The sequence below is a fragment of the Myxocyprinus asiaticus genome, chromosome 26 (assembly GCF_019703515.2).
Source record: "Myxocyprinus asiaticus isolate MX2 ecotype Aquarium Trade chromosome 26, UBuf_Myxa_2, whole genome shotgun sequence".
In the NCBI taxonomy this organism is placed as follows: Eukaryota; Metazoa; Chordata; class Actinopteri; order Cypriniformes; family Catostomidae; genus Myxocyprinus; species Myxocyprinus asiaticus.
Genome location: NC_059369.1, coordinates 45,455,164 through 45,482,127, shown reverse-complemented (window position 1 = coordinate 45,482,127; position 26,964 = coordinate 45,455,164). Strand labels below are relative to the sequence as shown.

Genomic DNA, 26,964 nt, shown 5'->3' with positions numbered 1-26,964 from the left:
TAAATTAACTTGCTCCTCCTTGCAACCTTAAAAATAGTGTGTTTACATCCATAAAGTATTTTTTATCTTCTGGCATTAGTTAATAATACCTATAATGCAACAACTGCCACATTAAACTGAATATCATTTCATGAAAACCATCTGCATGCACACAGTTTCAGCTTAGACATGTGAGTACACATGTGGAATGCACCATTGGGCATGTTGCCAAGCTGACATCAAAGATGAGGAGAAAGAGGTAGACTAATCGGTCTTTCCTTCCTATAAGCGCATTACACATCTCAGAGCCAACTGCATCGGGAAAGTGAACGTCTCGTCTGATGATCACAGTTGTTGCTGATGTCAGCTACACCAGTTGAAGATGTTTAGTGATCATTCATGGAAGACAGGTTGAGCATGTTTTAGTGGCACAGTTCATGACTCTGCTCTTCATCTGAAAATGAGAGAAATCTGCTTTAACGAGACTGGTTGCAATGAGATGATATAACATAAAGTACTCTTGAACGTAATGAGTTTTTGTGAGTGAGATGCTAAATGTAACCGTTCCTGGGCAGAAAACATTTCTCTGCGCTATGCACCCTCTGGTTATGAAATGTTGAGGGTCAGTGCAAATGTGGGTGAATTAAATTGCTAACACAATTGACCCGGTCTTGATTGCATGTTGCATTTGAATCTATAGTCCCCAGTTCATCTTGAGAGACTCAAAAAGCAGATTAATCGTACTCGGTTTTCTTTGACTTCTCTGACAGCAAGCCCTCATGCACAGAGACATAAAAAAAAGCTCAAAGTGTGAGAGATCTTGGTTCGTTTCATTCGCAAAAACACTCCAATCCAACTCAGACCGTTTTAAAGTCATACGATAGCTTTGTGTGCCGAACAGACTGAAACTGAAGTGCAGGTTGCAAAAGTAGGTTGCAAATTTGTACATACAGTATGTGCGCTTTGTGAATGAGACCCAGTTGGAGAGTGAATCACAGCAAGTGAATTTCAGAGCGGTCTGAATACTCTCCAGTTCCCACAGTGTTCAGGTTGCATTAGGTGTGGTAGCAGCTGACGGCCAGGCCTCAGAGATGACCTCAACACTGTCAGAGTGAGTTAGACTCTCACCAGCGATCCGGCCGGGAATTCTGCAACTCCTCACTCTTTCCGAACAATCCAGATTGCTTAGAGGCCCCTGCCGGAGAGGAAGAGCAAGGAAGAGAGTGATATTTCAGGACTCTTATCATAATTACAGATGAGTAGATGTTCCCTTCAGAGCTGGAGAACAGGATGGCATTCGGACTGCCGGACACTGACATCCGTGCTGTGGCTTGAGCTGCAGTGAGTGATTAGAGCTCACACTGGGGCAGCGTGTGGACAAATCAGTGCTGAGAAAATGGACACGCTCTAGAAATGTCATATAAAAATGCTTAATGAGATGAAACTCTTTTCATAGTACCAAAATATTCTCTTTGAGTGCAAAATCTTAATGAGCCATAACATATTTTTCTGTCAGCTCCTCGTGATTAGGCGACAATTCCATCTGAAATAAAATAGGTTATTTTTTTGTAACTGCACAAGACAGTTTTGAAGAAAATCAGAATAGGAATTGTGCTGTAACATAATTTAAATCCATTATAGATTGCAGAACACTTGGACACTTAAGCCACACTTAAAAACGTTTGAATGTCATTGCATTAAATATCAAATAAATAAAAAATATATATAAAAATCAAACATCTGAAAACAATCAGTTCTCCTCAAGTTCACACAGGAGCTTCTGCTGTTGTCCTTTAAAATAAAACCCTCTTGCTTTGATAGGACCACAGTATTTACATCATGGTATGGAAGCTAGATTCAAACAGGGATCAGGGAAAGAAAAAGGTCATTCTGACTTTATATTTCACAAATGTGACTTTCTTTGTCGCAATTGTGAGTTTATACCATTGCGAGTCGAAAGTCGAAGTCTCAAAATCGAAATTGTGAGATATAAAATTGCAATTCTGATATATAGTTACAAATGTGAGATATTAAGTCACAGTTGCAAGATATAAAGTTGCATTTCCTACTAAATGAAGCCACAATTCCAAGAAAATAGTTGAAATTGCAAGAAATAAAGAAAAATACAGTTCTGTCACAGTTCTGAAATTAAAAGATGCAATTAGGAAATACAAAGTTGCAATTCTAAGATATAATGTCATTGTTGTGAGATATAAAGTCACATTTCCGACAAATAAAGCTGCAATTATGAAAAATAGTCACAATTGCAAGAAATAGTCACAATTACAAGATATAAAGTTGCAATTCTGAGAAATACTGTCACAATATCAGGATATAAATTCGCAATTCCGAGAAAACACTGTTGCAATTTCTAAATATGAAGTTGCAATTGTGTGATATAAAGTCGCATTTCCAAGAAATAAAGTTGCAACTCCGAAATATACATTTGCAACTGTGATATTAAGTTGCAATTCCAAGAATAAACTCACATAAAATAAAAAGTCATAATAGCAAGTCGAAACTCTGCAACTCTGAAATGTAAATTTATAATTGCAAGATATAAATTCGTAATTGCAAAATATAGTCAAAATTGTGAGAAATAACATTTATACAATTTAGAGATATACAGTTGCAAGAAATAGTCGAAATTGTGACATACATCACAAATAATGTCGCAATTCCAATAAATAGTCACAATTCTGAAAATAAGGTCACAGTTCTGAGATTTAAACATGCAAATATAAGATACAAAGTTGCAATTCTGAGATATAAAGACAAAATTGTGAGATATAACATCACAATTCCATCAAATAAAGTTACAACTTCAAGAAATAAAGTTGCAATGGCAAGATATAAAGCCGCATTTCCCAGAAAAAAGTCACAGTTCTGAGATTTAAAGATGCAGTCACAATATAGAGATAACAGATATTAAGTTGCAATTGCAAGAAATAAAGTCGTAATTATGAGTTAAAGTCAAAATTGTTAGAAACAACATTGCAATTTAGAGTTATAAAGTTGCAGTTGCAAGATATAAAGTTGAAATTGTTAGATATAAATTTACAATTGTGAGAAATAGTCACAATTACAAGAAATAGGGTCACAATTCTGAAACATAAAGTTGTAATTCTGAGATAGTGTTCGAGAAATATAGTTGCAACTCCGAGATATAAAGTTGCAATTGTGAGATATGATGTCATAATTAAGAGATATAGATGGAATTGTGAGAAATAACATTGCAGTTCAGAGAAATAAAGTCACAACTCTGAGATATAAAGTTGCTATTGTGAGATATGATGTCATAATTGCTAGGTACAGTCAAAACTGTGAGAAATAATGTTGCAATTCAGAGATATAAAGTTGCAGTTTTACCCTCAAGCCCTAGCCCTTAGTTTTGGAGTTTGGGTATGGGGGGTACTGTTTATACAGTAAAACATGCATTCTTCTTCACTAGCTGAAAAAAAAAAAAAAAAAAAAAAATTGCTTTTGGTGCCCCTCCGAGGCCATTTCACACAGAAAATGGAGCTCACACGTGCCCATATGCCCAACAACACTTATCGCTTTGGCCACTTGGGGCAGTGTTTTTACATTTCGGTAAGCACAGACCGATTTAAGCTAAAGAAATGTCAACCTACTGTTTCCGATTTCACTGTGAGACCTGTGAAATTGCGAGATACAGTCACATTTGTCAAATATAAAGTCAGAATTACCGTTATTATTTTTTCCTCTGTGGCAGGAACAAAGCACTCTACCCATGGCTAGTGGCCAAACACTAAAACTAATCTGTTGTGCAGATAAGAATTTTGTCATAGTGTGGCTGTACAGACCATGCACATTTTGGACTTGTGTTGAAAATGGCATGAATTGTTTTATGTTCTGCGCCATCTTCAATATATCATAATGCATCTGATGAGAAACCATATTCAACAGGTGATTAAATAAACCAGTTTTGCTGGTCACGCTTCAGTAGGCTGCAGACACACACACACACACACACACACACACACACACACACACACATAATATCAGCTTGAAGATGAGAGAGTTCTCAACAGAACTTTATGTTATAGCATATAAAAAGAACTGCTGCCAATTATACAGTACATAAATGATAGATGCAACACATTCTGTTTGCTCGGGTTGCGCAATTCTTGAACAAAACAGATCTTGGTGTTTTTGCATTCATATCTGTTCCCTCTTTATCATCAGAAACTGCTTGAGTGTGCTGACAGCCACAGCATGAAAACACGTCATTTTTATTTGCAGTGTTATTTACCGTGTGTCTGTGTTTCTTGTCAGGAGGACCTTCATTTGTGTCTCTCTGATAGCCGTACAGGTGCTTAAAGACAAGAAAAAGCATTAGATCTGCTGCTGTGCTACACATTTAATGTTAAATTCTGTCAATTACTGTCATGAGATTTAAGAGTCAAATGTAGTTAGTCTGACAGTGGTCTAGTAATCTGACAATTGGTGATGGTTGATTGTAAAGACTCCCTCTCCAAATATTTGTTCCTCATCTCATTCCCTCCTTAAAACTGACAATCAATTAGAGGTTTTCAGATTAATAGAGTTGATTAGCGCTATCCAAATGGAGCTACGTTTTACATTCATTGACCCTGACGTAATAAAGACCATCAACATAAAGAGAAACAGACAGTAATTTTCCATGTTGCATTATATTATGAGACACAACAACCAACATGAATAGTCTGCACATTTTCATTCTTGAATCCTCCATTAACATTTCGAAGCTCCTCTAAACCTGCAAATGACTAACTCTGTATATTCTTAGCTACTCCTTTGTTTTAAATATGAATTTATGGGCAAATCTAATCACAAACTATCAAATACTGGTGTGCTGTATAGTATGCCAACATAGGAATAAAGCATCCATGATCCAAATCATATTACATCGAAAACTGTCTGGATAAAATCCCATTTCCACTGGATTTTTTAAGAATGCATCCATGCATGCTTTTTGGAGAATACTGCACTCAAGCTCTTGCAGTATGGAGGAGGCATTTTTAATGGTTCCCCAATGGTTTGCCGGTTGCAGAAAAGCAGAGACAATTGCTAAAACTGTTTAAAAGGGGAAAAATTGGTTATAAATTTATCTAGATGCCAATGCTGGTGGTATGCAACAAAGTGGTCTACATTGAAAAAAAAATAAATAAATAAATAAAAAATTATATTTTGAACTCATAAAATTAAGTAAAATCGACTTAACTTTATGATATAATATTAAATAAAGTGAGTAAATCTGACAGTTGATACAGTAATTTCTACTCACAAATCTGATGTGATTATTACATTCCAATAAACATTATATATGAGTGTTTCACATTCTGGACTTTCCTTTAAAATGCATGGTCCCTCATATGGGTGTATGTGAGATGACATCACCTTGCATTATTGGTGTAAGAAACAACAAACAGAGTCAAACACGATAATGGAAACAATCAACAAGTTATTTTTTGCTCATGAATGGAAAATGAACTTAAGACTTCAAAAATGCTACCTATAACGTGTTTATCAAATATGTTTTATAAACACGTGTATCCAAGTGGAGAAACTTCATGTAATTTAACTATAGTCGTAAATTGGCATGAGCCCTTTAAGAATTTTTTGCCACCTGCTTTCCAGCACTCTCTCGTGTTAGAAGCGTGAGAATATACATTGTGCAAGAGAGCTCCCGGTTTTGTTCATTGGTTGATAATTCTTTGGGTAAATATTTTTTGGGTAAATTTTACACAAATAAATGTCATTAAATATGTGTTCAGAAGAGTCGTATGTTAAAATTGAGTATTTGTTATGGATTATTTTTGAAGGATGCATATGGATTGCATGTGTGGAGTTTGACCATGTTTTGCACACGTGATAACTGGGTATGTACATTTAGAATTAATCATATCGTATTTAATTATTTATAGCCCAGAGTGATTTCCAGTTTAGTGAATAACTGTAATACGTGTTATGTGTGAAAACATGCGTAATGAGAATTATATTGTTTTAAACTACAATACATGTCCTTAAACCTGGTTAAAAATAAGTAAAATACTTTGAGTGATTTCAGCATGTGTTAAATGCATAAAATGCTTCGAGTGATTTCAGCATGTGTTAAACGCATAAAATGCTTTGAGTGATTTCAGCATGTGTTAAATGCATAAAATGCTTTGAGTGATTTCAGCATGTGTTAAATGCATAAAATGCTTCGAGTGATTTCAGCATGTGTTAAATGCATAAAATGCTTCGAGTGATTTCAGCATGTGTTAAATTATTAAAATGCTTCGAGTGATTTCAGCATGTGTTAAATGCATAAAATGCTTTGAGTGATTTCAGCATGTGTTAAACGCATAAAATGCTTTGAGTGATTTCAGCATGTGTTAAATGCATAAAATGCTTCAAGTGATTTCAGCATGTGTTAAACGCATAAAATGCTTCGAGTGATTTCAGCATGTGTTAAATTATTAAAATGCTTGGAGTGATTTCAGCATGTGTTAAATGCATAAAATGCTTTGAGTGATTTCAGCATGTGTTAAATTATTAAAATGCTTTGAGTGATTTCAGCATGTGTTAAATGTATAAAATGCTTTGAGTGATTTCAGCATGTGTTAAATGTATAAAATGCTTTGAGTGATTTCAGCATGTGTTAAATGTATAAAATGCTTTGAGTGATTTCAGCATGTGTTAAATTATTAAAATGCTTTGAGTGATTTCAGCATGTGTTAAATGTATAAAATGCTTTGAGTGATTTCAGCATGTGTTAAATGTATAAAATGCTTTGAGTGATTTCAGCATGTGTTAAATTATTAAAATGCTTTGAGTGATTTCAGCATGTGTTGAATGCATAAAATGCTTTGAGTGATTTCAGCATGTGTTAAATTATTAAAATGTTTTGAGTGATTTCAGCATGTGTTAAATGCATAAAATGCTGTGAACTATATATTTCTTTTGACATTAGCCTTTACCATATTTCATTATACCATATTTAATTTTTGTATTACATTTTTTGTATTTTCTTTATTTTTGGTTTGAAATACTATACAGCTCTATCGACCGCTGTTTTTTTAAATGTTATTTATTTATTTATTTATTTTTTTTATAAACAGCTGTCTGAATAAAACCCTAATAGATACTTTTGTATCCTGTGTTGTTTCTTTACAAACTACCGGCTACACACATTATCAAAGATAATAATCAATAATAACAACTGGGTAAATAAAACTGGCACACAGTAAAACCATGCAAACTAATTAATTACTTAAACCCGGTGCATGCTGGGAACACCAGCTTTGAAAAGTTAAATAAAATGTTCTTGTTATTTATGAGTGAAATTTCATTATTTTATTGTTTTAATCTATTTTGGCCTATTTTTTTTTAGATGAAAACATTTCAATTTCATAACAGATTTCAATCAAATTGAACTGTATGACCTTTTACTAAATTAAATTAATAAAACTAAAAATATTTAGTTTTATTTGATTGTATTTATATTGTATCAATTTTATCACTCAATTAAATTTGATGGAAATTTGTTATGAAATCCTGAAAATATTATTAGAGTGCACTCAAAAAAATTTAAGTTTAATGCATTCAATTTTAGAACAAAATTGCCTTAAATTGAATTGAGTAATATTTAATTATGTTAACATATAAAATAAAAAATAAATATTTTAATTTTTATTAATTTAATTTTCTTGAACATTACACAATTTGATCCGATTGAATTTTATAAAATTCAAATGCATAAATCTTAAAAATAGGCTATTGTACTCAAATCAGCAAATAAATATTACAAAATTATTATATTTTAGGACTGATTCTTGAGAACACATTGTAAAGATAACAAGCAATCATAAATAACATTTACTTATAAGTAGGACAGTCGATTCAATGCATTCATTTTGTGTGATTATTTATATCAGTAATAGCACGTTCAACAAAATTACGCAATGCATCATGCCCCCGACATGCATGTAAATTATGTAATAAAAGTACAGATTTTCCCACCATACGAGCAATTCAAGCTTGAAGTACTGTTTTTACAAGCCACGTCAATTCAAACTGAATTTCAATCCATTTATATGTTTATTATGGGCCATACATTTTATATTTATACATATTTACTATGCATGTACTTTCCCATAACTAATGAAGAGGTTAGAAGTGTGTTAATTGGGATTTAGTCATGGTCACAACTTACAGGAACTTCCAACTAAATGAAAATGACAAATAAATGTTTATTTATAAGGCTTTACCTCATTTTAAGACCATGTTCTTCAAAGTTTGTGTGTTGTCTCCTCATGGCAATACAGCAAAATATGACAGGTCAGAAATTAGGATTCAGAACACAGAACATTCATACACAGCTGGCATTTCAGCATGTCTGGACGATGAATTCACAGCTATATTGGTGTCATTACGTATTCATACACCCATACAAAGACTACAGATGTCTACATTTGGTTAAAACATTCATTTCCAGCATTCACTGCTGTCTTCCACATGCTGATGTGTGGATACAGACCTTTCGCTGTGCTAATAGAGTGACAGCACGGTCAGTCTCATTCACACATCATTAAGCTCTGATTGGTTGCGTGATGACCTTAGGACACCTGCCACCTGGCCCTCGCATCTCCATGACAACCGATCGCTGACTAACAGTCATCTCCCGCCTGGGGCCCACAACACCTGAAGTCTCGGGTTGAGATACTCGTGCTTGACACGCATTGATTTTTTTTCTCTGGTCGATAGCGACATGGATGTTTTCAAACTTAGACAGCACATACGTGTTATTATTTTAAACCTCGAAGCATCAGAAAGACAGAAATGAACAAAGACAGAGGAGAATTTTCAAAGAGTTCGGCTGCAAACCAGAGCCTGTCAACTCCAAATGTGGGATGATGGGAAATTGGAAACAAGGGCACGAATGTCTTCAAGGAGGATGTGGGAAAACACCACATGAGGAACCATGCAGCATTTTATCACGTCAGACTTGTCATAGGCATGTCATAGACTTTAGCCAGAGCAGATGCTATGTTTAATTTGACGTGAACGAAAACGAGGCTGTGAGGGATGATGGAAGTACCATCGATAATTTATCCCAGGTGCATAAGAATGAAGAATGCTCTAAAAAGTGAATGTTTGTGTGTGTAGTTTCCTCTTTTGTTCAGTCCACAGCATACACGTATATTATATAGATGTTGGGGGCAGGGCACATTCCCACACCTTTGACCAATGAATCTCCATAACTTCGAATAATTCGTACGAGATGGCAAAATCGTAAGATATCATTTGTAGCATTTACAATAAGGTTCTATTCATCAACATTGGTTAATGTATTAGGTATCATTAACAAACATTTAACAATATTTTAATACAGCATTTATTAATAAAAATACAGCTGTCGGGCATGGGTATCTCAGCGAGTACTGACGCCCACTATCACCCCTGGAGTCGTGACTTCGAATCCAGGGCGTGCTGAGTGACTCCAGCCAGGTCTCCTAAGCAACCAAATTGGCCCCGTTGCTATGGAGGGTAGAGTCACATGGGGTAACCTCCTCGTGGTCGCTATAATGTGGTTCGCTCTCGGTGGGGCGTGTGGTGAGTTGTGCATGGATGCCGCGGAGAATAGCGTGAAGCCTCCACAAGCGCTACGTCTCCGCAATAACCTAATATAATGCAAATAAAACATCTGTGAACAAATTTGGTTATTTATTCCATATTTATTTATGCAATAGAGATGACTGATCTATGTAAATAAAGTGCAACGCACCTCCCTCGACTCGTTCCACACCACTATGTTTTCCTGAAGTTATTTTCGTATTAAAATCATGGTTAGGTTTAGGTTTGCGTGAAGTGTGAAACCACATAAAAATCATAATTACATTGTCCGTTGGTTCATTTATTTCTCTCTCTTTTAGTAAAAGTCTGAATTCTTACAATTACAGCATCTCGTACTATTATTACGACTTGAGATCGTAATGTTATAAGGTGTCTTTAATGACTATATGTACTTTATACAATGAACATACGTGTTGTTGCATTATACTTACAATTAAAGTGCTTGCATTAAATTACATTTGTAGTTACACTGTTAAACCTTACTTAACCCCAACCCCAACCCTTGCCCTAAAACCTTAAACGTTATATCCTACATTTAGTCAATACAGAGAAAGAACCGGCAAAATGTCCATAAAAAAATCAGCAATATGGTGGAAAACTTTCAAAAAGACTCAATATGAATATACAGTACATATTGCCACCACACTTTCCATATATTCACACTGGGAATGTTGTCTCAGGGTTAATCAGCAAATACTGTATATGATATATCACTCCACAGCGAGTGTCAGGGGATTATTAAAGCACATAGAAAAATATGATTCATTATCCATACTGCATCTCAACTCATACTGTGCACTTAGACAACTACCATCCAATCAGGAATAAGAACCTCCATCCAACTCTTTTCATTAGAATTACTACGACATAAAATAAATGAAAAGAGCACTATCATGTTCTCACCAACAAATGCGATAATGATGATTAATACTGTAACTAAAAAAGGAAATACTATACATAATAATACTATGAAGGCGACACACACACACACACACATATATATATATATATATATATATATATGGGCATCGCAGCTATTTCAGCCCACATTATATCAGATATTACACTTATTCTGCGGTGTCTCGTGGATGCATTAATAATATGAGATATTTGCTCCAATCTTGCAAATAAAACTGTCCCACCTGGAGCAGCTGAATGGGAGAGGCCATTCAGCTGCTCCATCATGATAATGCACATTACGTAGTGGATGGAAATGTGCAACAATTGGTATTTTCTTACGTCAAATGTTTTGAAATGCGCTTAAAAAATGCTAAACATTTTGGATGGAAACCCAGCAACTGATGCCTGCCACAAAAAGAGGGTGGAGTCGACCAATCAGTGATGCACCAACAAACACCCACACAAACACACATGTTCTTTTATGTCCATTTATCTTTTTTTTAGTTATTTTATAATTTGTTCTCATCTGTTCAAGATTCATATAAACATTGCAAATGCTTTGGCAATACATTGTAACATTTGTCATGCCAATAAAGCATATTTGAATTGAATTGAATTGAGAGAGAGAGAGAGAGAGTGAGAGAGAGACTGTTCAAGACTACTCATTCAGATACCCTCTTTACATTAGCTGATCAATAAGAACCGTCTCACTGCTGTGAAATCAGCATCACCCAGTGGTGGGACCCTGACGTTACACTCTCTGATAGCACTTTGACTGTTCTGCTAATTAGCTATGCTTCTTTCCTGGCAGTGTCCAGCCCTTAAGGCCTGTAATACACCAAGTTAACTCGGTAAAACAGTCTGGATGTGCACAAGGTGACGGCAACTCCTCTCTAATCTATAGCGGCTCCCCCACTGAGAATGTCTTTCCGAAAGCCACTTTCCAACAAAACCCAACCAGTCTGTCCATAAAAACTACGCTTAACACCTTCACTTTATGAGCAAAACATGCTGAGGAAAAAGGTCAGCGCTTTTAAAAGTGTTTTTATTCCACCTTTGGGTGCTGTTGGCGTTAACTCTCAGGAAATGGCACATTCAGCACCCCAAAATAAACCCTGAAAGTAAGCCCTAGCTAGAGTTCACTGTTATTGTGGTTCTTGCATCTACCCTATAAAGTCGTTTAAAAAGAATGGATAAACAAAGCAAATGAAAACGTTTATCACGGTACATCACATTGCTCATTTGTTTGCTGATGTGTTCTTAAGGGAATATTTCACCCAGATAAACAATACGATTTCAGCTTTAAAGTTCTTTCAGTTTAAGCCGGTTTCAATGTATTGCATACACAGTGAAGCTGAAACGTTGAAGAAGGCAGAGATAAACAACTGCTTTACAGCAATGCACATGCAGCCCAAATCATATTCAATAATGTTGAACCATTAGAGAGAATCTCAGTGTTTAATCAACACTACCCTCTGCTGGTTAGGAAATTATTGAACTGCAAAAATCTTTAACCCTCAGGGATCCAACTATGGAGATTGATGACGTATTTACTTTTTTCCCCTATTTGATCATGTTTTTAGGAAGCCTCTGATTATTAAAATAAATAAATAAAATATAATAAACAATCTTTATTTTTTAAGCATATTTTATTGTGGGGAATTTTGTGAACAATATGCAGCTTGGTCCTATCAAAACTGTTGTTATGAACAGTACTATTTCTTTTCTTTTTTTTAACCATTTTTAATAATAAATACATTTATTATTTAACTGCTGTAAACAAACGTTACAATTCTGCTATGGTAAGGGTTAAAGAGAAACATATATTGCCTATTTGTATACAGTATTATCTGAGAAAATGTGAGTGGTGCTTGCTCATGTAAATCCATAGTCCCTTTCAATGCAAGTCAGTCCATTTGCTCCATAAAAGCACAGGTCCTATCTACTCCAATAGGGAAAGACCTATAAATCAGCAGTAAAATCTGACAACAGTGGTATCATAAATGGTGCTTCTTTAGCTCAGATCACACTTTTGTTCCAGGCTGGTTCAGCTAATGCACATGCGTGTTCTCGAGTTTGTCTGTATCAGGTGATTGGCTCTTTTACCTGTAAGGCGGGATTTCCTTTTCTACATCCGTTGGCGTTCCAATTTCTCCCATTTATTTTAATAACAGTGGTCTGCTTGGGCTAAATAGTCTCTCACTGCCATGATGCTAAGTTGTCAGCTGCCAAAGAATTGCTAATGGCGCATTCACGTCATATCGGAATTACAGTAATTCCGAGATTCCGACTTGTACAAAGTATTCAAGTCTTCGTAGAACTCGTAAAGTTCTAGTTCCAACTTGACAGTCGTGACGTCATGTATAAAGATATGTATGCTACCAATATGCAGCATCTTTAACAACATAGTGGAACCAATATTTCTGTTTAATTTGCAGGGCTGTTTCTAGCTATAAGCAGTATAAGTGGCTGCTAAGGGGCCCTGAGCCACCAGGGGTCCCCAAAAAGCTTTTATTTTTTTTTTATTTTTAAATAAACTAAATAAATAAGCTGTGAGTAAGACTCCGGCAGCTGTTATGGCTCAATTAGACAGTTATAGGGGGCCCCCTTGTGGCCCGAGAGGGAAAGGAGAATGTAACTGTAAGGAGAGAGTTGTAGCTAGATGTGATGCATACGCTCAAAGGGTCCAAGTAGAGTTTCGCTCAGAAACGGCCCTGTTGATTTGCCATTTTATTTTGCCATTGATGCATGGAGCAAAACAACAACAACAACAACAACAAAAAACTACATCAACTGAAATAAGTCAACACAGCACACTGCAATTAAGCCACAACTAAATAAACTGAAAATAAATATTGCTTTAAAGGTGTATTTTAAGTTGCAGTCTAAATGCATGAGAGATCATAGAGGTATGCATTGTCATTAGCACTTCAGGAAAAACAAATACAACATTTTTATAATTATTTATTTTCTGATTATTTTTTTGTGTGTGTGTGTGTGTGTGTGTGTGTGTGTTATTTGTGCACCCCTGGGCCACCATATTTTTATTTAAATTTTTTTTATTTTCTCCCCAATTTGGAATGCCCAATTCCCAATGTGCTCTAGGTCCTCGTGGTGGCGTAGTGACTTGCCTAAATCTGGGTGGCAGAGGACGAATCTCAGTTGCCTCCGCGTCTGAGACCGTCAGTCCGTGCATCTTATCATGTGACTTGTTAAACGCGTTACCGCGGAGACGTAGCATGTGTGGAGGCTTCACGCTATTCTCCGCGGCATCCACGCACAACTCACCACGTGCCCCACCGAGAGCGAGAACCACATTATAGCAACCACGAGGAGGTTACCCCATGTGACTCTACCCTCCCTAGCAACCGGGCCAATTTGGTTGTTTAGGAGACCTGGCTTGAGTCAATCAGCATGCCTTGGATTCGAACTCGCGACTCCAGGTGTGGTAGTCAGCGTCAATACTCGCTGAGCTACCCAGGCCCCTGGACCACCATATTAAACATTTTGCTAGGACATAAAGAGGTAAATCAATTCATGTAGTGATAAACATTTTGCTTGGCGTTGTGAGTATTGCCAGCGCAGTCTCACCTCAAATTCCTACTAATTCGTAATAATACTAAAAGTTAACCAAGTGGCTAAATCATACGGAAACGTACTATTGTTACTCGCATTCAAGCGTGACCCAACTCTCGTACAGAACTTGGTTGACACAGTTGGACATGAGACTTTGTTGGTGTTGCCATAAAAATGGATAACTTACGAGGTCAGAGGTCGTGAATAGCTCAGAGTAGAATCTCCACATTGCCATCTCGTGATCACAACCATAAGCGTTTGCTAAGATGTTCTGAGTTTTTTTCTTTAGATAGGCCTGCTAACTTTTCACCATGCGAACATGGGACACTTGAGCATTTTGAATGCTTCGATATGGGATGTTTTGCTGGCAGACTGTTTTGCTGCTTAAAAACAATTCTGTTGGCAACCCTATTTTTAGTGCATTTCTATGGCGATCTGGGAAGTTGCTAGGGCATGACTATGTGGTTTCTTATTGCCCCAAGTCAAAAGAGATACGGGTCCATCTTTAGATATTTATTCATTTTGCCACTTGTCAAATAGCTTGAAAAGTAGGCCTAGTAGGGGGATTAAACTCTGGCAAATGTTACATGTCAAAGTTAGGGTTAGGGTTAGGTTTTGGCCAAAATTATGAGCAATAGTGATAGTCTTGTTTTAACAAGTACCACTAATAATCTAAACATCTTTTGGTGGATTATTTCTGATCATATTTGGTGCCCTGGTGAGTCACTGAAGATGACCCACCAAAAGAGGGCAGTATTATGATTGTCTATGGACAACAGGACTGAGACTCATCAAAAAAACTTTTCTGTGTATGATAATGTATTTGAGCTATTATTTCTGTGCGAGATGATGCCCTCTTCCAATCCAAACCCAACAGAACATTCTGCTTTTGCTCAAACCCAGTGCTGCTGAGTTTTAAGGGTTTATGATCTGGGCTGTTGACACTATGGGATGAGGGTTTTGCCTGAAGAACTGAAGGGTAAACGGACTTCAATCATAGTCTGTGTGCTGTACTCCAAAGTTTTTTTCAAGAGGCCAATCTTTGAATTCACTTTAGGAATTGGCAAAAGGGCATCTGCTGCACATTTGGAGTCTCTAATGCCACTCTAATGTTCTTCATCTTTATTCTTTCTGTTTGAGAGATATTCATAGAATATGCTGAAGCAAAGGCACGTATTTTAATAAACACAAACACAGGCAAAATTGATAAATACTTTTATCAGAATAAGCGGTGAATAATGCATCATTGAGTATGAATGTTACCACACTGTACATGAATAAGTGAAACATTAAACACTGTACAGAGACAACACTTTACAACTTTACACCATCTGTATAGCAGCTCACTGTACATTCATAAATGAGACACCTGCACTATTTCTCACACATGAAACTTCAGAGAGTGGCATTTCAACAAATGATTTAAAGTATTTATAGCGAAACCGACTGACTACAGTGAAATATGTATGAACTCTGATGGACTGCGGGACTTTTTAGACACTACATGTGTCTTAACATCCTCTAAAATGTTCAGAACAAGTCGTTTTAATGTCCAAAAATGTATAAAACTAGATAAAAACAGAACAAAATACTGAATCGATTTTAGGATAAACGCAGAGCAAAGTGAGGTACACACTGACGGGCTCTTTCGCCTCGTTGAGCTTTAGTAACACTAATCTCAACATGTTCAGCAACATCCTTACATAAGGTCCTGTGCCTTAGGACTCTTAAAATTAAACTCATCCTTCATTTTAACCAACATAATTAGCATTGGGAGTGGTTGGAATACAAACACTTACAATCCATCACTCAGAGAGCTATTTGTTTAAGCCGACATTATTTTTGGAGGTAATTTCCCAAACTGATTGTTTTTGGAGGCAGGCCAGCCTGAGAGAATGAGATGCGATCCAAGACCACACAAGAGAGCAGATCACTCGGATCTATCTTACAAGTGCTCTAATCTGGAAAACATGGAAATTAACCTGTACATTTCCCAAAAGCATTTTTCTCAGATGTTTACATGAATGCGTACATGTTTGCTCGGTTTTTTCTCTGTCCTGCAGAGGTGCACACTTTTAGTTGGCACTGTTGCGGAATGCATTTGAGATTTGCAGAATTGCACACACACGCACGCACACACACACACACACACACACACACATACACACACAAATACTGCACAATTCAACACACACATTCAGGTCAATCTCATGTCATCAGTTGGTATGTAACTATGTTGGTATGTTAACTTTTAACAGTTAATATATATATATATATATATATATATATATATATATATATATATATATATATATACACACACACACTGATCAGCCACAACATTAAAAGCACCTGTCTAAAATCTGAGTTCAAACCAGTCTGGCCATTCTCTGTTGATCTTTCTCATCAACAAGTGTATTCATCCACAGAACTGCCCCTCACTGGATGTTTTTTTGTTTTTGGCACCATTCGGATTAAATTCTGGAGACTGTTCCCAGGAGGTCCCAGGAGATCAGCAGTTACAGAAATACTCAAACCAGCCCAGCTGGCACCAACAATCACGGTCCAAATTGTTGCATAATGTTAATTACCAGAAAAAATAATTTCGACTCGTCCCTCCTTTTCTTTAAAAAAAGCACAAATGTGTGTTCCAGTGAGACACTTACAATGGAAGTCAATGGCAGCAATTTTTAGAGGGTTTAATGTCAGAAATGTGAAGATTATAATTTTATAAAAGCACTTACATTAATTATTATGTTCAAACTCATGTTTTATTTGAGCTGTACAGTTCTTTAAATCATCATTTTTACAGTCATTTTACAGTTTAAGGGGTTTGTTGATATTAATTCTTCATGGCAATAAGTTGTAAAATTGTCTATAACTTTCCACAGATGTGGTTAGTAAGTGATTTTATGACAGTAAAATCATGTTAACACACATATTGTTTATGTCTTGTTGCTATACTTTTGAAACAGCATTTTAATGTTTACAGATTGACCCATTGACTTCCATTGTAAGTGTCTCACTGGAACACACATTTGTGCTTTTATTAAAGAAAAGGAGGGACGAGTTGAAATTGATTTTTGTGGTAATCAACATTATGCCACAAATGCTGTTGCTATTGAACCCGGAATATTCCATTAACATTAACAAGAGGTGAAATGCATCACTAGGACCAGAATATTAAAAATATTATATCAGATGCTACAAATAAAAAAAAGAAAATTTCATTTCGAGGATTTTCGCCATGAGCCCCCTTTATTTCTGTCTTTTTTAAGTGGTTAATTTTTAAAAGGTGTATTTGTCATAATGCATGTGAATAGTGACTCTGGTCTGTCAAGCTTGAAATAGGACCCAAAAAAAAATATTTTAAAATTAAAATAAAACCACAGTAAAAGTATACGGCTCATGTACTGGAGTATATTCCAAGTCTTCTGAAGCAATACGATAAATTTGTGCAATTAACAGAACAAAATTTAAGACGTTATTCAGTCTGAAATATTTTGGTTTTAGTACAATGATACTATAAAAGCCAATTGTTTACTTTTGTAAACATCATGTTGTCTTTATGATATCACACTTACTAATTTTCTCACACAGTTTAAATGGGTCTTTATAGTGGGGCCGAGTATTGATGCTCACTATCACCCCTGGAGTCACGAGTTTGAATCCAGGGTGTGCTGAGTGACTCCAGCCAGGTCTCCTAAGCAACCAAATTGGCCTGGTTGCTAGGGAGGGTAGAGTCACATGGGGTAACCTCCTCGTGGTCGCGATTAGTGGTTCTCGCTCTCAGTGGAATGCGTGATGAGTTGTGCGTGGATCGCAGAGAGTAGCATAAGCCTCCACATGCTGCGAGTCTCCGCGGTGTCATGCACAATGAGTCACATGATAAGATGCGCGGATTGACGGCCTCAGAAGCGAAGGGAACTGAGACTTGTCCTCCGCCACCTGGATTGAGGTAACTGTGCCACCACGAGGACCTGCTAAGTAGTGGGAATTGGGCATTCCAAATTGGGGAGAAAAAGGGGAGAAAAAAAATATGTGAACATATAAAGCTGGAAGAAGGTCCCTCGCAAGGGGATCATTATATTTGGGGTTCCTTGGCATCACAACGTTTGAAAACCCCTATCAGTGCATTACGAACTAACTTGAACTATTGTATTACAGTAATCAAGGTCAATAAATGCTTAAAACACATATTGCTCATTGTGATTTTATGGCACCGAATGCACTGTAAAGTGTTACCATTTGGTGGGTTTTATCCACTCATTTACTGCCAAAATGTGCATTTAATACAAATATATTTACAAATATATAAAACCACCCAATGAGACAAAACAACACTGGAATGGAGGAGGCCACTGTGCCCTAACATCTTATAAAGGTCTATGAGACCTACAACTGAACTGGGAGTGATTTGCGCACTCCCATGACCACAGTATTTACAACACACATTTCCAAACCCTCCTCTGAATTCCGCTCTAAAGCAAACATGGGGTATTTTTGGAGCCTCAGATGCTGATATGTTATAACAAATATGATTTTAACTGCATGTCATTACAAGCTGCAGGACTGTGAAGAAAATATCCACAATGGAAACTGATGGAACACCTATGACTGCATAAAATTGTGTAACGGAGGAAGTGTAAATAAGGGACAGTGATTTCTTCCATGTATGTTTTCAAGTATTATCAGGAGTGTAAAAGCATTAAGATACTCTACATTTAGTCTGGACACAATATGCTTATGGCTTTATGGATAACACTGTTAATGAGAGTTATACATCAATGTGAACTTATAAACATTACAGTCCTTTATCTGTATAAGGAGTGTCTGAAATATGTTGCAGGTACATTAGTCAATTTTGAATCGTTTTGAAGGATGGAAAGGGCAGATTCCTGTTGGGATTCAAGGAGATCACAGAGCTGGTAACCACATATAAAGTCCTGGTCTGAATCCAGACTCAAACTAGGTTCTCAAGTCTCTGATTTCAACATCCAAACTGAAGTCCAACTTGTTTCTTTAATACTGTAGGCAATGCATGGGTCGTATGTACAAATGAATGCACGCTCAAGATTTCTCTTCAAGGTGGCCAGGAATTGCTATTGATTCTTGAAACAGATTCTGACTGCATGTCCATACTTCACTCCAGTAGTCTTTATCTTTCCGTATGGCTAGTTGCAAATTTAGCCTTCAGAGAATCTGTCTCTCAGTGCCTCGCTCTGCGGTTCTGGCATTATTAGATGTAGAGATTGCTTGAATTCAGAGCAACAGTTTCAGCCAGAGCTCTGAATACATGTTTCACAGCCAAGCTGAGAAAGTTTTGAATATTTTTTTTTTTTTTCCAACACGAGCTGTTCAGAGAGAAACTTATTTGAAATCCAAGCTATATTGGCTTTCATGGGAATTCTTGCATTTTGATGATTTTCCATCCTGCTCATGTGATCTTAAAAAGTTCAGCATCAGTAGTTTAGTTCCGAGTTGGGGTAATGTTTGAATACTTTGTGGATCCATCCAGTATAGAAGGCCACGTTCTCAAAAATGGCAGGTCGGTTGTGTCGGCCACATCCTCTGCCATTTATGCTCACGCCCACAATGACTTTACTGTTACTCTCTTGGCATACTAGCGGGCCTCCATAGTCTTTCTGTGGGTATGAAACAATAAAAAAACACATCATAATTACATCACAGTATTGAGAAGCATGCCTGATAGTTCAGAGAGTTTAAAGGGATAGTTCACCCCAAAACATCACCATTTACTCACCCTCATGATGTTCTAAACCCATTACGGCTGGGCGATATGGCTTTAAAAATTATATCTGAGTATGCTTCAGCATATTGACGATATTCTATATGTGCATCTTGATGAATATGCATTTGCTCTGACATATGTGATTTATTTTTTTTTAATCAGAGGAACCAGCATTTCAACCGAACAGACATGTCACCAAGTACATTAAAAATGTTTAATGCATGAAAAATATAAAATAAAATAAAAATCAGGTAACAAATAGTGGTCATATTTTCCACACCATTTTTTTTTTTTTTTTACTAAATGAACACAAGGAAGAATTATATTTAATCATTTTCAATTGTATGCACGAATACAACAATACAGTCATAAAAGCAATATTTACCGACATATACAGTATTTTTACCAAAACATTTGTTATGAATTAACAGGGTATAAAAAATAGCAACTCTCATGGGCCTATTGTTTTTTTGGAACCTGATTAAATATTATTATAATACTGAATGATTATTGTGTAATATATTATTATTATTATTATTATTATGAGGATTCCATTTTTTTGTACAACAGCAATATATTTCTGTCATATTTATTTAATCTTCACCTGCATTTTTGGGTGTTTTTGACAGTTTGCAATGTTGTTGATGTTGCGGCCAAATAATAAGTGCATTAAAATCATCATATTGCTTAATTTTATATTGCCAATCTTTTTATGGACTGACAATCTAAGTCACCATTCACTTTCACTGCATCTTTTTTTCCATATAATGAAAGTGAATGGTGACTGAGACTGAGTCATTCTGCCTAACATCTCTTTTTGTGTTCCAGGAAAGAAAGCCATATGAGTTTGGAACAACATGAGGGTGAGTAAATTATGAACGAATGTTCCATTTGGGTGAACCAAATCTTTAATATAAACTACGGTGGAATTTGTTCAACAAACCATGAATAAAATGTATCTGTAATTGAGATAAATTATCTTAAAGTTTATTGTAAAGGGAACACTTTCTGAATAAACTCACATCACACACTCCTTCATCCCTTCTTCCTCCAGCACACAGTTTGGAACTGGTGATTGGAATAGCTCCTTTGTGAAGCTGTTGGCATCGTCCGTTGCCTATTATGGGCAAGTGAACCATCTTCAGTGTTTTCTCGTGCCCGGTGCCTGAGTGAATCACAGAAGACACTATTAGAGAAGATATGCAGGTGATGTTGTTTCCACTCTTGAGCTTTAATTGATTAAAATCCCAAATAACAGGTGCTAATTTGCTTGTGAAATCTCTCAAATTGCGTTTGCACGTTGTGGCCATATTACAGTTGATTAACTAATAAAAACAAGGCTAATAACCACATGTGTACAATAAATATGTTGGACACATCCAACAAAAGTAGTACCAAATGTTTGATTACCATACCGCACACTTACGGCTCAGATTAATTAGCATTTTATTTTTTATTCGATACAATGATGGATATGGCATTTATTATAAATTTCATTTATAACTGCCCTATATTTATTTATACGATATGACATCATCATTTACAGTATCTCTGCTATTTACAGTAGCAGTTGATCAAAATACCCGTGTGTGACACTATGCCAATCTTGAAAAGGTTCAGAACGATTGCAGAACGAGGACGAAATTAAATATCATGTATACGTTAAGCGATCACAATGCTGATGTATATTAAAACAAAATCTGAATTTTTTAACCGCAAATATCTTTATCATGGTACATATTTCAGCGCTGATCAGAGACTATTATTATTATTATTATTTAATCTTACATTAATGCAGATTATTATTTGTTGGAGGTACACCTTAAATTTCATATTAACTGAGGCAAACCCACAAAAATTGCCAAGACATGGTATTTTGTGTATCTGAAAGATGCAGTTCTCAGTAGTTTATGTTAGTAGATCAGCTCTGACGTGTTTTTTTTTTTTACATGCTATTAAGTTTGCACTTGTTTTTTTTTTTACATGCAAATTTTAGAAAATCAGGGCCTTGGTGTGTTGGCTGGAATTCAAAGTCAAATTCATCTGAGCCATTACACTGTGTTATGTTCCAAACTGCAATACATTTGCAAAGCTTTAATAGGTGTTTACCACAATTGCCGGACAACGAAGCTAAAAATCTGGGCTCGTATTCACAAAAAATCTTAAGGCTAAAAGTAGCTCCTAACGTGGAAATTTAGGAGCCACTCTTAAAAATTAGGGCTGTGTCACTCCTAGTTTTAGGACTAAAAGTAGCTCCTAAACCCACGGTAGATTAAAAGCTGTCCTGAGGACTTCTAAATCCCTAAGAGTGGCTCACAAATAATCCAAAGCATGGCTGCTGTGGTCAGTCCATTCATTGTCCATTCATCCATCCATCCATCCATCCATCCATCTGTCTGTCTGTCTGTCTCTTTTCCATCCATCCATCCATCCATCTGTCTGTCTGTCTGTCTCTTTTCCATCCATCCATCCATCCATCTGTCTATCTGTCTGTCTGTCTCTTTTCCATTCATCCATCCATCCGTCCATCTGTCTGTCCGTCTGTCTCTTTTCCATCCATCCATCCATCCATCTGTCTATCAGTCTGTCTGTCTCTTTTCCATTCATCCATCCATCCGTCCGTCTGTCTGTCTGTCTCTTTTCCATTCATCCATCCATCCGTCCATCTGTCTGTCTGTCTGTCTCTTTTCTATTCATCCATCCATCCATCCGTCTGTCTGTCTGTCTCTTTACCATTCATCCATCCATCCATCCATCCATCATATATTATATTTGATATATATTTTCTGCTATGAGGAATTTGCTGATCTACCAATCACTTTGGGTGATTTAAAAGAGCACACTAATAAAAGGTGATGTCATCCATAGCAACAAAGTCAACTCCGCCTTACTCTTAAATTAAGATTTCCTTAGTAAAACTTGCTCTTAGCAGTTTTGTGAATAGCTTTTAAGCGACAACTCTTAGCTAGGAACTCTTTGGAGAACTCCTAGTAGTAAAATAAAAATCTGGCCCTGAATCCAGCCTGATCTCACAGTGAAATCGGAAAGAGTAGATCGACTTTTCTTTCATCAAAATCTGTATATGTTGACCGAAATTTCAAAACACTGCCCCCAGTGGCCAAAGCGGTAAGTGTTTTAGGGCATATGGGCACGTGTGAGCTCCATTTATGTCCAGGAGAGGTCGCCAAAAGCTAGTAATGAAGCAAGTTGTTTTCAGCTTTACAGGACATTATACAATGAAGAGAAAATCATATATTTATAGATTCTATCCCCCAACCCAAACCCAAACCTTACCTTAACCATTAGTGGAGTAAAAAAGTAATGTTAGAGGGAAAAGTGAAACCTCCAAATCATGCTCATCATTGATTATTCAAACGTGGTTACTGACTGTCTTTGAACCCTAGTCTCCCACGCAGCTGATGCAACGCGCTGCCAATCGTGCTAGGTGGAAAGGTGAACACATTGAAACCACTGCAAACATGTCTGATAAGAGCATGTCAGCGCGTCAGTATACAGTCGCCAATCCTAGGGTACCGAAACTATCGGAAACATCATGCCGACGTGTGATCGTGTTGCTGTATCTTAGATACAGTACAGAGTATCCGTTTTGCTTTGATTTTATTTAATGTTACTATCAAACTACACAATATACAGTTAATCAACAGCATTTCAGCACAGGTAATCAATTGTGGACAACTTCTGAAACTCATGCCGCAGTGCGAGAAGCGATGTGCAAAAGGCTGGCTTATCTGTACCAAGCAAGGACATTGTGAGGGTGTAATGTTATGCAGGACGTATGACAGCAATGTTGTGTGTCTGTAAATCTGTCAGGTGGTGGCGAGTCTCTGATGGCTAGCTTTGAACTGAAACCTACAGTACCTTTGGTCTCACCCCAGCCGTACACAGAGCATATGGTGTCCTCCTGAATGCTGCAGTCAGCCACGGGCAGCTGAATAATCCTCACATGCTCTCTCGGGAGTGCCGGTCTGTGTGAAAGAGTGAGAGAGGTTGTTTCATAAACTGCAAAGAAACAGAAAATGGTAAGAACTGAAAGAGATGTTATTATTAGTGATGCACCAAAATGAAAATTGTTGGCTGAAAGTTAAAACTGAAACTCCTCATTTTATATCAGAATCAAGTATTTGAATAGACCATGGTATAATGACATATACACTGATCAGCCACAATATTAAAACCACTTACAGATGAAGTGAATAACATTTATTATCTCGTTACAATGGCACCTGTCAAGGAATGGGATATATTAGGCAGCAAGTGAACAGTCAGTTCTTGAATTTCATGTGTTAGAAGCAGGAAAAATGGGCATGCGTAAGGATCTGAGCGACTTTGACAAGGGCCAAATTGTGATGGCTAGACGACTGGGTCAGAGCATCTCCAAAACAGCAGGTCTTGTGGGGTGTAGGACAGCTGGTGAACCGGCGACAGGGTCATGGGCACCCAAGGCTCACTGATGCATGTGGGGAGCAAAGGCTAGCCCATCTGGTCTGATCCCACAGAAGAGCTACTGTAGCACAAACTGCTGAAAAACGTAATGCTGGCCATGACTGAAAGGTGTCAGGACACATTGCTGCGTACGGGGCTGCATAGCCGCAGACCGGTCAGAGTGCCCATGCTGACTCCTGTCCACCATCAAAAGAGCCTACAATGGGCACGTGAGCATCAGAACTGGACCATGGAGCAATGGAAGAAGATGGCCTGGTCTGATGAATCCCGTTTCCTTTTAGATCATGCGGACGTCTGGGTGTGTGTGCGTCATTTACCTGGGGAAGAGATGGTAGCAGGATGCACTATGGGAAGAAGGCAGGCCGGCAGAGGCAGTGTGATGCTCTGGGCAACGTTCTGCTGGGAAACCTTGGGTCCTGGCATTCATGTGGATGTTACTTTGATACGTAGCACCTACCTAAAGATTGTTGCAGACCACATACACCCCTTCATGGCAACGGTATTCCCTGATGGCAGTGGCCTCTTTCAGCAGGATAATGTGCCCTGCCACACTGCAAAAATTGTTCAGGAATGGTTTGAGGAACATGACAAAGAGTTCAAGGTGTTGACTTGGCCTCAAAATTCCCCAGATCTCAATCCGATTGAGCATCTATGGGATGTGCTGGACCAACAAGTCCAATCCATGGAGGTCCCACCTCGCAACTTACAGGACTTAAAGGATCAGCTGCTAACGTCTTGGTGCCAGATACCACAGGACACCTTCAGAGGTCTTGTGGAGTCCATGCCTCGATGGGTCAGAGCTGTTTTGGCGGCATGAGGGGGACCTACACGATATTAGGCAGTTTGTTTAAATGTTGTGGCTGATCGGTGTATATTCCAACAAACTTATAAAACAATAACATTGTACAACTGTGTAGTAGGGGTGGGCGATATGACCAAAATCTTCTTTCACAATATGAATAATTTTATATCAAGATAACGATATATATCAAGATACAGTATAGTTATTAAAAAAAAAAACATATTAAATAACTATATTTGAATGCCTATTTGTGAATAATTCAGTCAGTAAATTAAACACTTTATAAATGAAAACTGCTTCTTATATTATTTTCTATTTTATTTGGACCTTGACAAACATAGTAAAAGTAATTTGTCAGTGCCTGACACAACCCCGTTTCTTCAATTGTCTCAGTCTCGCGTGAAACCACTCTGCCTTCCTCCTCCATTTCTCCAACAGAATGTGTACCGCATATGTGTAACGTGAGAATGAGTGCAAATTTATTGCCGCACAGTAGTGATTTTGCGTAACAGTGATAGAGACGATCATCATCCAGTTGTCAAATTTCTACGTTTATATATATTAGATTTGCAAATATTGTTCAATGCATGTTTAATAATGCATGAAATTACGTGCCTTATTACACGTTTGGCTGCAGTTTCCCAGTGAAATGTCCAGCGGGGGGCACCAAAAGCAAGTGAAATGGTGTCGTAATCAGACAAAGTTTGTAATGAGTAAAATGTGTCTCACTAACCAAAAACTTTAACCTAAATCTAACCAATAGTTATCTAAAATCATATGAGATGTAGACACAAAACAGACATCCTTACACCAACACCTAAACCTCACAGATAGTGTCCAAAAACAAAATGTGAAATGAAAAACAAATTTTCTGATGCAACTATTTTTGTGTTGCTTCTATGATGCTTGTCTCACGTGTCATCTTGCGTGTTTGGCTGGTATTGAACCATGTACTTCAGAGCCCAAGGTCTTTAATTTGATTAATTGTACATTCAAACATTAATTTTCATCCAAATATGTCATATTCAATGTCATTCTGCGTTTTATCACTATTAATGCATTTTTACGATTAGATTCCGTGTTTTCCACATACTACAAGTGGTAACTACGGTATAAGCTGACTCTGATCGTTGAATTATTGAAAATTAATTCACATCCCAAAGTATTAAACCACGCTACCAACCCAGTGTGAATTCATTTAAAAAAAAAATCTAACTCACACTGATGCAAACTCATGAGTGGGAAAAAAGTTGAGACAATCAGTGATCCACGAACATGTTTTCTGGGGTAATTTTTTTATAAAGTATAAGCTAAAAGCACCAACTTAAGCTATTTGAATGATTTAAGTAAAGCAAATTATCTGCACAATTGTGTCCAAAAATATCATACAAGCACGTCCTTAAATTACCATAAATATCACAATCTACAACAACAGTTGCAAAATTACTGATACAAATTAATTAAGAACATAAATACAATTCTAAATCTAAACTGTATAATATGAATGTAAACCATGAATGTTTGTTTCATAAAATGGGTTACAACACAGACATCAGCGAGTTTGTTCTGGTGTCAGATCAGGTGTAAACTCGACCCAGGGCCGGTCAACCCATTAGGCAACATCGGCGAGCACCTAGCGCAGCATCGCTTCGGGGTCACCGATCTAGCCTTTGTCTAATCTGTGTTGAACAAAATGCACCCTGTTCATTCCGATAAGGTGTTGTGGCACCCCAACGGAACATAGACCGTGTACTAAATGACTTACTACAATACTACTCTTACTGTTTCTGTTATATCTGTGATTGGCAAAAAACAATGGAAAGTATGCCATTGTGAACACGGCCAAAGAGCGTGGGGCTTGTAAATTGGA

General features: G+C 37.0%; 1 protein-coding gene across 1 annotated transcript in view; it reads right to left on the bottom strand.

Moving 5' to 3' along the window:
* Positions 1-16,368: 16,368 nt before the first annotated feature.
* The window catches only part of LOC127417070 (hepatocyte growth factor-like), a 54,480-nt gene continuing 43,884 nt past the window's right edge, over positions 16,369-26,964 (bottom strand). Inside the window, exons 16-18 of the mRNA XM_051656786.1 lie at positions 23,708-23,814; positions 20,851-20,993; positions 16,369-19,721 (exon numbers count right to left, since the gene is read on the bottom strand). Of these exons, the coding sequence (XP_051512746.1) occupies positions 19,539-19,721; positions 20,851-20,993; positions 23,708-23,814 (433 nt within the window). The 3' untranslated portion in view covers positions 16,369-19,538. The remainder of the gene's footprint in view (positions 19,722-20,850; positions 20,994-23,707; positions 23,815-26,964) is intronic.